This window comes from Motacilla alba, chromosome 6 (genome assembly GCF_015832195.1).
Source record: "Motacilla alba alba isolate MOTALB_02 chromosome 6, Motacilla_alba_V1.0_pri, whole genome shotgun sequence".
Lineage (NCBI taxonomy): Eukaryota > Metazoa > Chordata > Aves > Passeriformes > Motacillidae > Motacilla > Motacilla alba.
The window spans coordinates 7543623-7560442 of NC_052021.1; the positions used below are offsets into that span (position 1 = coordinate 7543623).

Consider the following 16820-nt stretch of genomic DNA (forward strand, 5'->3'; position numbering starts at 1 on the left):
GGCACGGGTTGGAGGAGGGACTTTTCCATCTTTCGGGGCACCCCAATCCGGTGCTGGAAACCCCACATCTGGTGTCCCTGGGTGGGCAGGAGACCCGACAAGCCCCCTGGTACAGCTGCCCAGCCCTCTGAGAGCAGCCTGTGGGTGTTTTCTGCTGGTGGTCAAAGGGTAGAAATACCCAATCACAGGTTTTGTAAACTAGAAAGAGGCTTAGGGAGGATTCATGGCAAATCTGTTTTTGATGTGACCTGGCCTGTCCTCAGATATCAGTAGGACTAATCAGTGAGTGCCACATGGTGCTTGGGGGGAAGGCCAGGTGTCCTCTGAAAACACATAATTGCTGATAATGGAACTCTTGGACAATGCTAATTAAAGAGGTGCTTCTGAATGTCACTGAGCTCTGAAATTAGACAGCAATTGCTTTAGATTGGTTTTGATACATGTCCTCTGGATTGGTATTGATTTTGTTGTATATCATTCTGGCTTCTCTGCTGCTGGGAAGATAAAGCTACAGGTGATGAAAGGTAGTGTGAACTGGTCTGCTAGTTACGTGGAGGAGAGGGAGCAAGATCTGCAAAGTACCTCATGGGTGAGTGCACTGCTACAGGCAGAGGTGAAAAAAGCCCAATACTGAAGTATTTTAGGTATATGATTCTGTGAATAGGAGTTTGGAATGAACATGAACAAAAATTAAGGAGATGTGTGTATTTTTCCTCTTCTTTCAATATTGAAAGAAAAAACTGGTTATGAATTAGTGCTGTATTGAGCCTAGCCTGACTATGGTGTAAACCTGCTGGAAATTATTTTGTCTCCTGTGATGGTATTAAATTATCTGCAGAGGATCACTGCATCTGAGGAGGAGCTCAGTCAGTAGCACCACTTGGGCTGGTATAGCTGGGCTTGTCATACAGCCCTGTGAGTGCTGGATGATGACACTTGGGCATCTCTACAGAGATTTTCAGCAGAGCTGATGGGACTCCTTGAAACAACTTTAATAACAAAATTAGAGGCATGGTTCTGTATTTCCAGCTTAGCACTCTTCCTCAGAGCAGAGGCCTGTATGAAATCAGCTGATGCTGTTTGAGCAGGGCACCAGGAGTGATGTGGCCTTCCAGCAGAGCTTGGTGTGTGCTCCCTCTCCCAGCAATTCCCTGTGCTGATGGCAGCTCTCCCACTGCTACTGCTGCTGCTTGCTCAGGTATGTGCACCTGGGCTGCAGAAATGTGATCAAGTTATGGGACTGTAGTGGTCCAAAACCTGCACAAATTTGTGTAGCTCCATGATGTTTTTCCCTTTAAAAGAGCAGGGATCTGTGCCTTTTGAGCTACAGGGTAGATGTGCCCACCTCAGGGCCAACTTGGATGTACTATGGCAGTGTGTATGGGGTTTGTGGGCCTACTGCTTCAAAAGCTTGAGCCAGGAATTATGTGCACTTTGATTGCAGACTGAAATATCTTCAGAAAATATAGATATTCATGCCCTGAAGGTCTGTGCAGGTGCACCAAGCTTTACACAACCCAACAGAAAGGCACCTTATGGAATTTCCCTGGACTGGATTATGATAACTGTGTCTGCACCTATGCTCAGCTGAAGTCTCTTCCTGCATGAGTCTGTCAGTTCATTTTGAGACACACAGCAAGATCAGCTGAGTGCTGTTTCCCCCAGGTTCCCCTTCTCAGATGATGTCCTAATTAGGTCACAGAGAAAATCAGAGATGTAGAAGCTGGATTGAGTGCTCACCAGCTGGCTCCTACACAAAAGTGCTGTATTTTAGTTTAATTTCTCCTGAGATGTTTGCTGGTGTATTGGAGAATCCTGCCCATAAAAAGGCAGGCTGCTCATCAAGAAAGCAAGTTGGTGAACACACGAATATTTTGAGCTGCAGCATGTAGCACTCTGTATTTATCATTACAGGAGAGAGCATGTGACTCCTCTCTCACATGGCAACTCCTTGGTTTATGCTTTACAGATTGGAAAACAGCAAAAGTATCCTGCAGGATCACTTTTGAAGAAAGGGCAAGGCACTGGAGCCATCCCCAGTGCTAACATTCTGCTGCAGAATGATTCCTGCCTTTACCCCTCAAGAAAATCCTGTGTGTGGGAAGGCAACAGACTTGCTAAAGTCAGAAATGAGTTACTGCTTCACTGCCTAAAGAAAATCAGAAGTGTGGCCTCAGAAGTGGCAGTGTGACCTGCCAAGGGAGCATATTTATCTGTTCCTCAGAGCAGAGGGGCTGAAGGTGTTCTGGTCATGGCAGCAAACTCTGTGCATGCAAACAGGTGGGACTCAGTGGCCCTCCTCGTAGGTGCAGCTCGAGAGGGAGGTGAAGGATGGCTGGAGCACTTCAGGGTATTGTTTCTTGGCAGGAACACACATGCTCTAAGAAAAACAAATTTGCTCAGTATTTTTATGAGTCTCTGAGCTCAGCCAGGTCTGGCAGGGATGACTTGACTTCATCCAGAGAGACAGTAGTGGGGAGATCATTCCAAGTTTCCCTTTATTTGGGTAGTGGAACATGAGTAACTCTTTCCCTGAGCTGGAGGGCAGTGCCCTGGGCTCCTCATCCTGCAGTGTGTGTGTCACACTGTGTCTCTCACATCCTTCCACGGGGCCCAGGGCAGCTCCCTTGTATGGCCTGACTGCACTGCAAAATATAATTGCCTTTGATGCAGCAATTCCAGCACAGGCACTTTGGACTCTGTGGAATAACAAATAATAATGAAGAAAATAGTCTGGCAATAACTGCTGATCACACCCTATAGGCTTGCACTGAGTTTTTCATTAGGTAGTAGATATTACATGCAAAATAGTAACTTTCCCAGAACCTTAGAGAGCTTAGAGTTCTTCATAAATGTGTAATTTCCCTTTTAAAATACAGTTGATTTCCCAGTACAAATTCTTCATTATTCTGTAGTTAGGGTTGAAAAGCCTCATCATTTGTCTGAGTCAGAAATACCCTGAGAAGAAAACAGTCATTTAATGAGATGAGCAAATTCAGGAAATTGAGGCAAAGGTTCTGTTCTGCAGGTGAACCCAAAGAGCCACAAAGCCTGCAGGGATGTGGGCGTGGGGGGTTTGTGACTTTTTAGACAACTGCAGCTTGGAGAGCTTCACTATTCCTCCCTCTTTTTTATGGCATTTTGATTGTTGTTCTCTCCTGTTCTGCTGAAGGCAGAACTATTTCTGCCCACTTTTGCCTCACTACCTCTCTCGTTTGCAGACTTACACTGCCTGTGTAAGGCACTCGCTGCCAGCTAATGCTGCTCTGAGCTTATGAACATACAATTTATTTTGAATATGTGTCTCTGTTATGTGAAAAACCAAGCTGGATGCTGTGATTCCTGTTTCATTCTCCTTCCTGACCCAGCAGTAATTCTCCTGATGGTACAAACCAAATAAAGAATGGAATTTCAATGCCAATCTATTTGTCAGCCATTAATAGGCAATATATCAGTCAAATTTCCAGAAGGGAATAGCAATATTTCTGAGTCTTGGTATCTCCAAAATGTATGTAGATGTTTGCTTTGGGGATCTCTGGCATTTTTGTTGTCAGCTAAGGGCTGTCTCATGATGTTTATGTTGGCTGGAGCAACACTTGGCAAAAGAGGGTAAGAACAAAACTGGGTATGAAACGGGCAACTTTTCTGCAGAGAAAGTGTCTTTTTCAAGACATAGAATTTGCAAAAATATGAATCTCTGAAACTGTTTAGAAAAAAAAAAGGAAAAACTGATTTAAAAGCCTTCATTTTCAGAATTTCAGAAATACATATTCTGATGAATTCAAGATAAAAAGTCCTTAGAAGTTTATCTGTTATTCCGTGGGGAAGTTCAAAGCTTACTTCACACATAGGTGTAGCTTTATTTTCATTGAGACTTCAGGACAATGAGAAACCTGGCATGTCATCTGAATGTGATGATGAAATCTATCTGGCACTGAGAATTTCAGTGTGCTAAGGAGTGATGTTCTATGGCATTATGCACCTCACTGCCTTGAATGTCACTATTGAAAATAAGGAGCTAACAGCAGTTTTAGGTTTCCTCCATGCTTGGAACTTAAAAGGAAGCAGAGATGCAGGCTCATGCACCTTTGGCTGTTCCTTGTGAGGGCAGAGGCTCTTTGCCTGCCCTGGTCTCATCCTGAGCACATGGATGGGAAGCAGGTAGAAGCAGCTGGGGTCAGCCAAGAGGACCCAAGCCTACATTGCTGTTGAAAGGAATGTTTGCCTCTAAAGAAAAATTACTTCCATCTGGTAAAAGAAGAAAAGTAGTTCCTCTCTTGTGTTCCCCAGGAGCAGGGTGGCTCCATTTATCTGATGGGGGCACTGCTCTGAAACAGGCTCCTGAGTTTGCCTGGCCTTTACTTATGTGCATGTATTATTATTATTATTATGCCTATTTTACGTGAAATTTCATTTTGTTGAATGGTTTCACCACCTTACAGGAAGAGACTCTCCACTTACACTGATCACGTGCTATCAAGTGCAAGTTTGGCAGTGAGCTGCAATGTAACGTGCTTCCCTAAAGGAGATGTAGCAATTGCTGTTCAGCACCAAAGTCCAGAAAAACAAGAGAAATGTGATGATGCTTTAAACCTGGCCTCAGTCCAAAGCATCCCTGCCTTACAAACAGATCTTCAGTCCTGTTATCTTCCCAGGAATAACATCAAAGTGCTGCAGTGCATTTGCACAGAGACTGAATTCACAGAGAATTAGACCTTGACTTGTGCACCCACAAATGGAGAAGTCATATTTGTAAGAGCTCCTTTTCTTGTGGGGTGTGTGTAGGTACCCAGTCCTTTAAATTCTACTCTAGCTACGCTGTGAGGCTTATCAGTGGGATTTTGTGATAAAATCTAGTGATTCCTCCATGACACACTTGAAGTGCTGGCTCTGAACCCAGCCTAACCATTCCAAATAGAAATCAAGCATTCACTTAAGCATTCTGGAATATATTCCTTAAAAAAAAAAAAAACAACTTATTTTTAATGGCACTCTACTTATTGAGCATGTAAATTAAGCTTTTACTTCTCACACCATCTAGAAGAATGTCTTTGTTCAGTTGCTGTCCTGCAAATAGAATAGCAATAAAGAACTTTGTATTGCATGGTCAGAGCAATAGAACTGGAAACAGGAGGAGAAAAAATTTGAAATTTCAGTTTTAAGGCAGGATTTCATTACTAACAATTAAATTTAGCTTTTCTATTCATCCTTCTCTCACAAAACCTGCTTTCTGAAGGGCAGAGGTCCCTGCAGACTGGCTGTGATGTTCTGATTCCCAGGTAACTCATGCCCTTATCCACATTGATATATATGTACAAGAAGAAAGAACAGAGCAGGCACTGTGTGTGAGAGGCCGGGAGGCTGGGATGGGGGAAGATGCGAAGAATTGTCAGTGCTGCTGGTAAAGAAAAGCGATTCTCAGGCTGTGATTCCTGGCTGCCACGGCTGCCTGGGAAATGTGTGTCAACACCACGCAGAGGCACAAGCTGCTGCTGCGGGGAGGAGGAGGAGGTGCCTCTCTTTATCCCTGCTCGGCTTGATGCTGGCGTCTCAGAGATGCCTTTGTCACAAACAGGAGTGCTCACAAGGCGTTGTCTGCTTTGCTTTCTCTCCCCCAGCCCAAACAACAACAATAACAACAACATCCCATCTCTGCTATGTATCAGTGAGATTGTTTGCTGGTTGGATTTTTGTTTTTTCCTTTTTTTGCTGCTGTAAGATTTCAGGATGATCCAAGAGTGTTGTTCACTGGATTTGAGGGGTGTTGTTGGAGGGGGAATTCCACTGCTGCCTCAAACCCAGCAGTTTGCAATATCCTGAGCTGACCCTGATGAATGTATTATATCAGGTCAGAAACATTTTGTTGCAGGAACACAGCAGCCTATTCCTTTCACAGGGATGGTTTCATCTACTGCTTGCTGTTAGCTTAATAACCTTTTCCTACTTGAACTGTCCTTTCTGCCAGATTTTTTTTTTTTTTCACAGAATCCCTTGTGGGTTGGCCATGAACTGAGCATGTAAGAGACCACTAAACAGGAAAACCTCCAGACAACTAGCTGGGCAACCCTGTTTAAGTAAAAAAACCCCTGCATTTGATGAGCCAATGACACAGAGCAAACATTAAAAGGACAGAATGCCAAACAGTTGTTTGTAAACCTAAGCCTTTGTTAACAGCACAGTTACAGCTCTAAAAGATCGTGATCTGAGCCTCACAGTCTACCTGCACCCCTGCCTGAATGCTGGGTGCTGCTGGCTGGGCTTTGTGAGTGTTGTAGGACTAATCCCTGTGGTTTCTTGATTATGAGCATGTGCAGAGCAGCCCAAGGTAGCGCCGTGCATGCAGAGCGAGCACACAGAGACGTGCCTCGCAATGCCATGTTTGTGCATGTGTTCCCACAGCTGAGGAGGATACAGGGAGCCTGCCTGCCTTGCTGATTTATCTGATGTTTTCTTGTTTCTGTTTCAGCATTCAGGATAAGTCCTTCAACACGACAGCTCTAGCAGAGTAAGTGAACACTTTAAAGATGTCCTTATTTTTAAACAGGAATGATGAGTTTAGTTACCGTACAGAGTAATTGTAAGTGGTATGTGAGAAGTCCCAAGCTATCTGTCATATATTTGGATTGAGTTTTCTGTAATCTAAATATATTATTGCCTGTATGGGAAGGATTGCATAAAGCAGCTGCCTTTGAATGCTCTGTGACTATTTAGCAGTGAAATCCCTTTTTTTGGGAGAATATATACTGGGTGCATATCACACATGTTTAAGTGGATGATTTTCAGTGCTGGATGAACCTCCTGTCAAAATATTGCTCATTTCTGATACTGATGATCCTGTCAAACACAAGCATGTCTGTTTTCTAAGGACACATGGTCTGTACGTACCACAAGCATTGTTAGGGAAACAAAATCATTAGGAAATATTTTCAAAGATCCCTATACATTATTTAGGCAGGCCAAGTACCAAAATGTAATTTCTTTGTTATCAATTCCATAAACTCCTTAGATGGCATTTTGTATATATCATGATCAAAAGGATGTAAATGTTGATTTTTCCTGTTGTTTTACAGACAGAACAAGGGAGGACATTAGAAAGTTAGAAAGGCAAACCCTCTAGGAACTATTGTAAATGAAATGGTCTTTGTCTCATTTTAGTCTAAATCACTTAAATATTGGTGTTCTGTGTATTTTTACTTTGCATGCTTTTGATTGTTTCAAAAGCTTTTGGGGAAGATTCTGCAGCAGTAAGGAGCCAAGCTGTTTTTCAGGAGGAAAATGATGTATGGATTTGTTTGTACATTATTAGATGAGTTTTACACTGCTAAAGTGCTCATAATATAAAACACCCCAGCTGGACAGTGAGCTGTTTGCTGAGTGCTGTGGGGACAGGGGACACCCTGAAAGCAGGCCAAGTTGTGATCATCTGAGCCATCTCTAAGTGTTGTCACAACCTCTACAGGAAAAGAAATATTTCAAAGGGATCTAAAGAATTTTCCTCTCTTATATTGCTTTGCTTTATTTGCTTATATTTCCTTGCTTTATTTAATATTTAAATTTAGTCACACTTTTTTCGTGTGACTGGGGCAGATATGGAGAGATTGAACTGAGGCTAATAAATCATGGAGGGGTTTTTTGTTTGCTTTCATGCTTGTTTGTTTTCATTTCCTGTGTTCCTGTTAGATAAGTAATGAATTTTGGTCTGTAAAATTATGCGTTGCTCCCCCTTCACAGAAAAATAGCCAGATTACAGATAATATATTTTTTATCTTTTTTCTCCTTCCCTTTCCTCTGTCCCTAAGTACATTCATTGTTTCCTGTAGAGATTATCCTGGAGCAGTTCCTAAGCCTGCCTCCCCCCTGAGGTTTCTGGGACCCAAAGGTGATGGCTTTTCTCTGAGGGGCTTCATGTTAAACCCAGAAAGGAATAAAATCTGGGAGTGTGGTGCCAGCCCTGCCAGCCTTGGGGAGATGGAGAGGGTTTGGATCTCCCCCATTTCAGCTGCTGTTGGTTCTTGTTTGTGGGATTTCATGTTTCATCTTATATTTCCAAACAAAGGGGTAGAAATGTGCTTTTAGAAAACAAAGGGAGTGAATAATGATATCTGAAAAGCATTGTCCCGTTGAATAAACTTGGTTTCCAGAGCTGCCTTCCCTAAATCTCATTTGGAGCCGTCCCCCAACACCTGCTTTTGAGAACTGCTGAGGATGCGCAATTCTTACTGATTTCAGCACTTACTGCTTTTGTTGACCATCTCTGAAAACAGATGAAAATAGATTGACTTTTATTTAGCAGAAGAAAGAGGGAGTTTACCGTGCACATCCAGACATCCTCATTTAACAATTTCTGTCTTTATTTGTGACAAAGGCAGAGCCAGGGCTTCCTGAATGAAATCAAGGCAGTGGTAGAGCACTTTCAGGAACATTTCTGCAGACAAGGTGAGCGCCTCGGGGTGCCCAGCTCCCAGCAAGCCATGCATGCAGCCTGGTTTGGGAGCTGCTCACATGAGCTTCTGAAAGGTCAAGTCAGCAAAAGGGAGCACTGCTCACTCTGGTCTGACATGGCTCCTGTGGGAAGGTGAAAATGGTAGAAAGTTAAAGAAGCTGGTCCCATTAACCCAGAGACCCTGGAAGAAACACAGAGACAGACTATCCAGAGTCAGAGCAGCACTCCATCCAGGCTGGGATCCCATCTCTGACCTGACTCTGGCCCATGCCATAAGATCAATAACAGATGTACTTACTTTAAAGAGATATCCATCAGTCGGTAGCTGGATCGGGCACTGAGGGGAGAGGATTCACATTGCTGCTTTTGTTAAAAGACAGCTCCTACCCATAGTAAGCCTCAACCCATTTGGATTTCTGACCTGAAGCTGTTGTGACATATTCTCTGGTGGTTTAGGAGTGAGGAAGATGCTGCTGCAGTTTTTTGGCTGGTGGGAAGTCTCTCTGCTAAATGGTCACAAGCTATCAAAAAACTTGCCAAACTCTTGAATGTCACCCTATCTATTAAATACAGCTAAAGCTAGACAACAAGATTTACAAGTTACTGGTGAGAGGAAAGGAAGGGCTGCATGATTATTTTAATATGTGCAAACAGGGGGCATGAACACAGAAGACATGTTTCTTTTAGAAATCAAGGTAGGAAAACTCCATGTTTTAATGATGGATATTTGCATATCCCGAATTCATCTTTTTAAAGGTCCTGCTATAATCCTAGTCTCGAACACTGTCCTGCGTGAGTGAGCTCTCAGCCTCCTGGTTATTATTTATTCTTGCACAGGCAAAAATTTTGGTGGGAAATTTTAGAGTGTGCTTCTTCTGAAGTTCCTCAGGATCTTTTAAATTTTGTGATGGTCATTGTGTTCTCTGATTCATTAATGCTTAACTTTTCTATTTACTGCCATTCAGTTACTCAAATACATTTTGTCACACTCACTTATGTTGTTTATAAGGTATGCCTTATTTTATGACTTCGATCAGCTGCTGGGTACTGAGTTAGGAGCTCTGCCTTGAGATCACCTCCTCACAGCCAGCCCAGATCCCCCAGTTAAGGAGAGTGCTCCTTAACTGGACTTGGCTTGGCCACTGGACTCGTGTTCAGCCATCTATTGTCCTTCCAGAGAGTGTTCTCCATTGCCAAGGTGGTCTTTCAGGAGGCTGCCAAGTGAGATGACTGGTGAGAGAAGGGGGAGCAAAACAGATGGCAGAGCTGCTTCCTCCCACCTCCTCTCTCTGAGGCACACCCAGGAGGGAGAATTTGTCCCTTTAGGGGATTCCTGGACTTTGCTGGCTGTGGTTTGGCCCGTGGTGCACACCCTACCTGGTGGCACCTTCTCCTGTGTCTGTGCTGGGAGCTCTGTCCATCCAGCTCTGACCTTGACACTGTCTCCTCACACAGTGCATATTCTTTCTTTTGTTATGTCCCTCTGAAATATTCCTTCTAGTTCTACAGCCAGGTTCCTGGTTCCTTTCCCACTGGGCTTCCTTATTCAAACCCCAGTGTGTCCCGTGTCGCCCCTTGCTGCTTCCTGTGGAGCAGTCAGGTATTGGCCCGAGGGGAAGGTGTGGCTGGCATCCAGAGGCAACCAGATTTCTACAGTGAATTTTTCCATTTTGCACATCAAGCCCTGTCTTCCATCCATCATCCCACTTTGCCATGTGGGGAAAGCTGCACTCATGGCAGGAATATTGTGTGACTAGGGTGATCTGCCACTGTAGTTCTCTGCTCCAGTTGTGAGCAGCAAATGCTTTCATGCATATGCTGATGTATTCAGGAAGTGTAAACACTTGAGTGGCCCTTTAAATATTTTCTGCTGCAGTCTGACTTTTGATATAGACACCAGCAGAAGACTGGTGGGGAAGAGGAATATATTAAACCCTTGCCATCAAATTGCAATGCAGAGCTATGAATGTGTCACTTAATGTACTCTCTTCTAAGTGGGGCAGTTCTTCTCAAAATTTAGCAAGTCAGCAGAAGTACAGGCTGCTTCCCCCATAATGAAGAGATTCCTCTGCCAGAAAACTTCAAGGGATCCAGGCCTCCTTAGTGTCTGTGCCCTGTGAGTATGAACTGAGGGTGAGAGGAGGTCCCTGACTTTACCCCAACAATACCAGGCTCAGTGTTTGCATATTTTGGGAGTGCATGCTTATGGATGCATGTTTATCTGAAGAAAGACTGCTCACGGGCTTTGCAGGTTAAAGCATCCTGCAAAGTTCAGCCATGCAGCCACAGCATCATGTTCAGCTCTCAGTGGTTGTGGTTTAGCATATTTATCCAGACTTCTCTTCTGATTAGGCAGCCTTGGGACAATTCTTTTGTTTGTAACTTGAAGGAAGTACTTGATTATGATTGTTCAGGCTTCTTAAAAAATACTGCTAGTTCACTTTTTAAGACTAACTCTCACTTCATAATTTAGTTGGGGATTCTTTTTCCTGCTGCACAAAGGGTGACTGCTCTATCATAGTTAATATTTTTGTGAGTTTGTGAGAAAAAACATCCTTAGTTGTGTCTAATTATTTTTGAGGTTAATGTGGAATATACTATAAGCAATTAGAATACAGAATTTCTTGTAACTTTCCTGTGATTTTTATGGTAACATCTGAATTCCTTGTAATTATTTCTATTTGTCTGAAAATGATACACCAAATTGTGCCCAGTTAACATCTCAAATCCTCTTCTTCCTCTGAGATTTGGACTATCATGGAGCAGCTATGGCATTAAATGACCTTAACTAAAGCATGATGAGAAGAAGAAATGTGTTTATAGTTTGAGCTGCACTGTAATGTTATTAAAAGCTAAGTTTCTGCAACTGGCAGAAAACCAATAATTATCTTGTGTTCATTTTCAAGGTGTGACGGGTATTCAGACTCTGTGCATGAAGATCAAGCAGGCAGCTCCAGTCCCAGGTACTCCCCTGTAAACTTTGTCTGAAATCCATTGGCAGCAAGTGACGCTGTGACTGCTTCTGTTAAACCATTAGAAAGAAACCTTTATTCTCAAGGGAATGCAGAATTTCTGGGTATTACCTGCAAAAACTGTTTGTAATTTCTGGGAAATGTGTATTTATCCTGTGTGCTTTTGTGTGATCAATATGAAGATTATTTACTGTTGCTATTATATATATAAAGTCTGTATTCTTAACTTCACATCATACTCCTGTCATTCAGATGCAGCTGTGGTGCTTATAGACTGAATTTTACCGTACAGCAGCTGGTGCAAAGCAGTAGTAAAGAGAGTTTTGTAACTGTGCAAAGATATGCTCATTGCTGAGTGTGTCTGGGAAAAAGAAATCCTTTAAATCGTAATTTAACTGAAGTATTCTTGAGGCGTGCCTCTCTCATGGCTATGTTAGTACATATTGATTGCTAGGGTATGTAACTTAACTTTTCAGAAAGATCTTAAAATCAGAGGATCCCTTAAAATTAGCAACACTTGTGCACATTGTTGGAGTGCCCGTGGTCTATAAAGCTGTAACTATAACAACTGCCTTGGAGCACACTTGCAGAAGGCATGGGCAGCGATGGTGTTCAACTCCACAGGCACCCTGCAAGCATCCATCTGGATGCTGATGGGCCACAGATGGAAAGTGAGTTTGGCAGCTCAAAATCCTTAGGAGAAAACATTGAACTAGCAAGTTAAGCTTTATGGAACGAAAGAAATGAATCTCAGGGGATTTAATTCAATAGCCCTTGACTCTCTCAGCTGTGGAAGTTTCACACCAGGAGAGAGGTCATCTCCCAGCTAACCATTAGGATGCTGCCAGCTGGAGCTAACGGCTGAAATCCCACCTGAACACCAAGCTCCAGTCAGGGATTTTGGAGCAGCAATGCCACTGCCAGCTCCTGAGGCAGCCTTGCCTCCTGCACTGCGGTAATTTCGTGGTGTCACAGAGCTGTTCCCAGTGGAAGGTTGAGAGAAGGCTGAGGCTGGAGTGACTGGGTGTGGGTGACACTAGCAAGGTCTCCTTGGAGAGAGCTTGCACGTTGTAGTCTGGGTGGGGTTGAAAATGTATGTCCCAGGTCCCAGATTAAGCATCCATGAGTAACGGTGTCTGTTTAGGCCACCAGGTGTCTCTTACACGGAGGATGTTTTCTCCAAACACATCTCTGGCTGTTCAGACCTTACTTTGAGTGGCTTCCTCCTTCCCTCTGTGCAATGGCCCTCAAAGGCAGAGACCAACAGAAGGGAAGTGTGCTGTTGAGAGGAATTATTGTCTGTGATGATATTTTTGTGAGGTTATATCTTACTGTGAATCACTGGGTGGGGGAAGTCTTCTGCATGAAAAAGATAGTTTCAGATTTTATTTGGGGAATGTGAACTGTAGGTCTGAAGCCCAAGAGTGACTCTAAAGCTAACATTTAAGTAGCTCCCCATTTAAGAGTGTGTGATAATGCTAACAGCTTAGATCCATAACTGATGTGTAGACCACTAAATTTAGTAAAAGCAATATGCCATAAATAGCTAAGAACTTGTTGCTCTCCTTCCTTCATAATGTTTTGACAGGTGTCTGAAATCCTGCCTGATGCATTTCAATTTTATTTTCTTACAGAGATGATGATAACAAAGAAAATTACCCGGACAACTCCACTCTCTTAGAGGAAAGGCAGCTGCCTTTGCAAGACACCCAGCAGCATAAGCAGCAGGTTTTAGCTGACTGTGCTCTAAAGCCTGAAATGGGCAACTTAAAGCTGAGGAAACCTAAGCCCATTGCAAAGCTAGAAAATGGAAAAAGCCACGAGGAAAGTCAGGTAAAGAATTAAGCTTACCAGGGGGAGGCTTGTGGCACAATGTCTAAGCAATTTTTGAAATGCAAAGAGGGACTCCCTGGTAATTCATGGTGTGATTTGAGACCCCACAGTAATCTACCCTGATCTGCAGGGACCTGCCATCTGCAACCCTCCTGTAATAAAAGTTTCTTTCTGCTAGGGAATTGCAGAGAGGGTTGTGGTGCAACTGCTTTCTGAATTGAGTGGAGAGCATAGCTGAAGATGTGCAAATATTTATTTAGACAGTTTCTGTTTTGTTTATTTGATCAACGATCTCCTTTACTGGTATTTTGGCTGCAAATAGAGGGGTTTCATGGTTTTCCTTCATCTTAATTTCTGTTTTTCTCATATTTAAATAGTAAGACCATAGCAGTGCAGTAGCATACTGGTAGCAGTGCTATCCCCCACCATCTTCCTAGGTTGAGCCGGGGGGAGCAGAACAGTAAATTTTGTAAAAGGTGCTAAGAAAGACTAGAAATGAGGAACCTTCTGTTGCTGTCTCTGGTGGTACATTTGCCCTGTTGACTCTAGAATTCCACCTCTCAGCAGCTGCTAAAAATGCCTCTGGTCTTCCCTGGTGCTTCCCAAGTCATGTTGGATGTGCAGCATAAGGGGTTGAGCTCTGGTGCAGATTTAACCCCTCAGCTGGAAATATTCTCATATCCAAGACAGTTAATATTAATGTTGGTAGATTTGTTGGTCTGCAGTAGGCACAAGGCCTGACATCTGCAAATACAGATGTCTGTAGTTACATAAAACTGTGCATACACAAATACAGATGTCTGTATTTCCATATCTTTGCTGTATAATGTATTTGGCTACTTTTTGTCTCTCCTCCCTTCTTGCTTGTGGATAGAAATTTGCAGAGCTCTTTCTGAAGTGCTTCAAGCCTATCGTAGACTAGGAAGTATTTTGGACCTAGTTTAGAATGGGATTTCATCATTTTTGGCAGAATGTCTTACCTTCTAAGTGAGAATGGTACTTTTTGAATACCTGAAGGAAGATGAAAACCAAATGGCAAATGGTATTATCACAGTCTCTTTTGGAATACCAATGTCAAACTCTTGCCCTAAAATTCCTGCCTGCTTTTCTGGAACTGATCCAAAAATAAAGCAATAACTGGGAGGTTTTTTTTGCCACTGTACTGCATTCCTAGGAAATTTTATTTAACCTGCAGGGAGATGAGGTGTGCATGTTTATCAGCTGAATGGAAAAAAATGATGGGAATTTTGCCCTGTGAAGAGCAAGTGGAGGCAGATCAGGAAGAATAGTCATGAAGAAGCAGTAAAAGGGGCAAGCTCTGTCTCAGAAGTCATCTGTTGCTTTTTCAACCTCTTCCGAGCCCCCTGTTTGCATCCTGCCTGTACCTCTCAGCCAGTGAAAGCCAGCACAGCACAGATTTTCTTCTCTGTGGCATTTTACATGGCCTAGAGGGGTTAACTGGAAATGGTGAAATTCTTTCATGGGAAACTTTTTGAGTATATAATTAGACTGCCATAAAACACCAGCATGACTTGAATATGCAGCCTCTGGAAGGAAAAATGGTGCCAGGCAGATAATTTTCACACGGCTCAAAGGTTTGAATTAGGAGAGGCAGAAGTGGTGAAGCACTGTAGCTGCATCAACCTTCCTTGGTGAAACCCCTTGCCACCAAGCCACTGGATGGGATAAATGATGTACTCCCAAGCAGCTGCCAAACAGCACTTTCTGAGAACATCATTTATGAAAGAAAAGCAGGATGCACTGCAAATCATAATTAAACAGTTCATCCTTGCTTTCCTGGGATTATTGGCACAGTGCTTTTTCAGCAGTCTCCTCCCTTCCCCAGCCTGACTTCTCTGTAGCATCAGAAAGAGTGACACCAGAGCAGTGACAGAATCTCTGTTAAAGGTGTTGCTCTGATAAGCCAAGGAACTGTTTGCTATTCCCTCTTATGTGTTATAAGCCCATGAGTTTCTCTTACAGAGAACTGTGCCCTTAAAATTAGAAGAGACTATTTGGAGATGAATAAGTTTGCTGAGTGTGTTGGAAGGATTAAAATCTGTTTGGATGGGAACCATTTTTGCGTGGTTCTTTCTAGTTGTGAGAATCCAAGGGGTTTCCACTGTAGAAAAGTCACTGAGAGGGAACAGACAGCTGTGATCAAGTAGAGGGAAGACAGGATTTTGAGCTTCACAAGGCTCTCAGCTGAAGTGTGATTCCTGTGCCTCTGATATTTTTAGCACAAGTGTAGCCCTGTGGTCATGTGCCTTTGGTCTTCATGGAGAAAAGGTTATTAGATTTACACTGATGATTAAAAAATCCAAGTGTAATAAAAGAGCAGCATCGGGTGACTTCACTTGACCATTTATCAGATAGCAAAATGTCACCAGAGTAAGGCTGTACTTTGCATGTTGCCTGCAGTTATTTCCCTGGGAGCAGGAGCTGGCTCTGGAGGCAGCTGCGACCTTTCCAAACAGAGTATGGGAAGAGAGGAGGCTGCTGGAATGTGACTGCACCACTGTACTCCAACTATTTGGTTTCATCTTTTCCATGGTTCCATCAGCTTCCTTAGCAATTCTGCAACACTCATCTATAGGAAATCAAGTAATTAGGATTTATTTGACTTCAAGAAGTGAGAAAGCATATGCCCAGAACATGCTCCAGGGAGTCAGTGTGAGAACAGATGGTGAGGAATAGAAAGTCTGCTTCCCTTGCCCAATCCTTTCTCCTGTCACTCACCTTTGGTGCACAGTCATGAGTATGGATTCTTGAATGACTCATCCTCAAACTCCCTTTTGATACGTATTTACAAAAGAACACCAAACTTCCTAGTTAATAGGCAGAGACAGTGAAAGTTCAGTTTTAAAATCTTATTATCAAGGTAAATGGCTATAAAAATGGTGCCTTGACACTCAGTGCCTAAAGATGACAACGCTGAAAACTGCTGAGTAAAGTTTTGTATTTGAGTATAAATGAAGTGTGCAAATTGCTTGTGTGTCAAAGAACTTCCAATAATTTGACATTAAAATTATGATTTTAAGTGCATAGTAATCAAAAAGCCAGAGCTGACATTGGCACATCAGCTGCAAAAACACTTGAACACATCAGGCAGTCTGGAAGTTTTGCTTTGGTTTCTGGGTATACTCTATTTATGTTTATTATGATGCAATTTCACTGTAGAAGTCACCCTCTTTAGTGAAAAAAAACCAAAAATGCAGTAGAAGATGGGGCTCTGCTGTAGGTGCCTGTGACACATCAGGATTTCACTGCTCTTTAGAAACAGAGATTCCATCAAGGGTGTTTCCCTAATGTTACTTGTTAACACCCTAATGGCATGATTTTTGAGCAGCAACAAAGATATAAAAGAGAAAAAATACAGAAGCAACCCAAAGCCACCCAAGTCCTCTAACATCAAGCCTACAAGCAAGGGCTTATTGCCAGCACATGCTCTTGTCCTCAGCTTTCCCCTTCATCCAGCAGAAAGCAGCTGGAATTGCTGTGTTCCCTATGCCCTGCAAGTTCCCATCTGAAGGGTCCTACCCAGACTTTTGACTTCCATGCATCCAACCAAG

General features: G+C 43.0%; 1 protein-coding gene across 5 annotated transcripts in view; it reads left to right on the forward strand.

The window, feature by feature from the left end:
- FAM13C (family with sequence similarity 13 member C) overlaps nucleotides 1-16820 on the forward strand; it is a 117287-nt gene that overhangs the window by 63779 nt on the left and 36688 nt on the right. For 4 of the 5 annotated variants that reach the window (XM_038140034.1, XM_038140033.1, XM_038140037.1 and 1 more), the window contains exons 7-9: nucleotides 6467-6505; nucleotides 11350-11406; nucleotides 13050-13248. In XM_038140034.1, coding sequence (XP_037995962.1) covers nucleotides 6467-6505; nucleotides 11350-11406; nucleotides 13050-13248 — 295 coding nt within the window. The remainder of the gene's footprint in view (nucleotides 1-6466; nucleotides 6506-11349; nucleotides 11407-13049; nucleotides 13249-16820) is intronic. The other variant, XM_038140035.1, reaches the window with a different exon arrangement.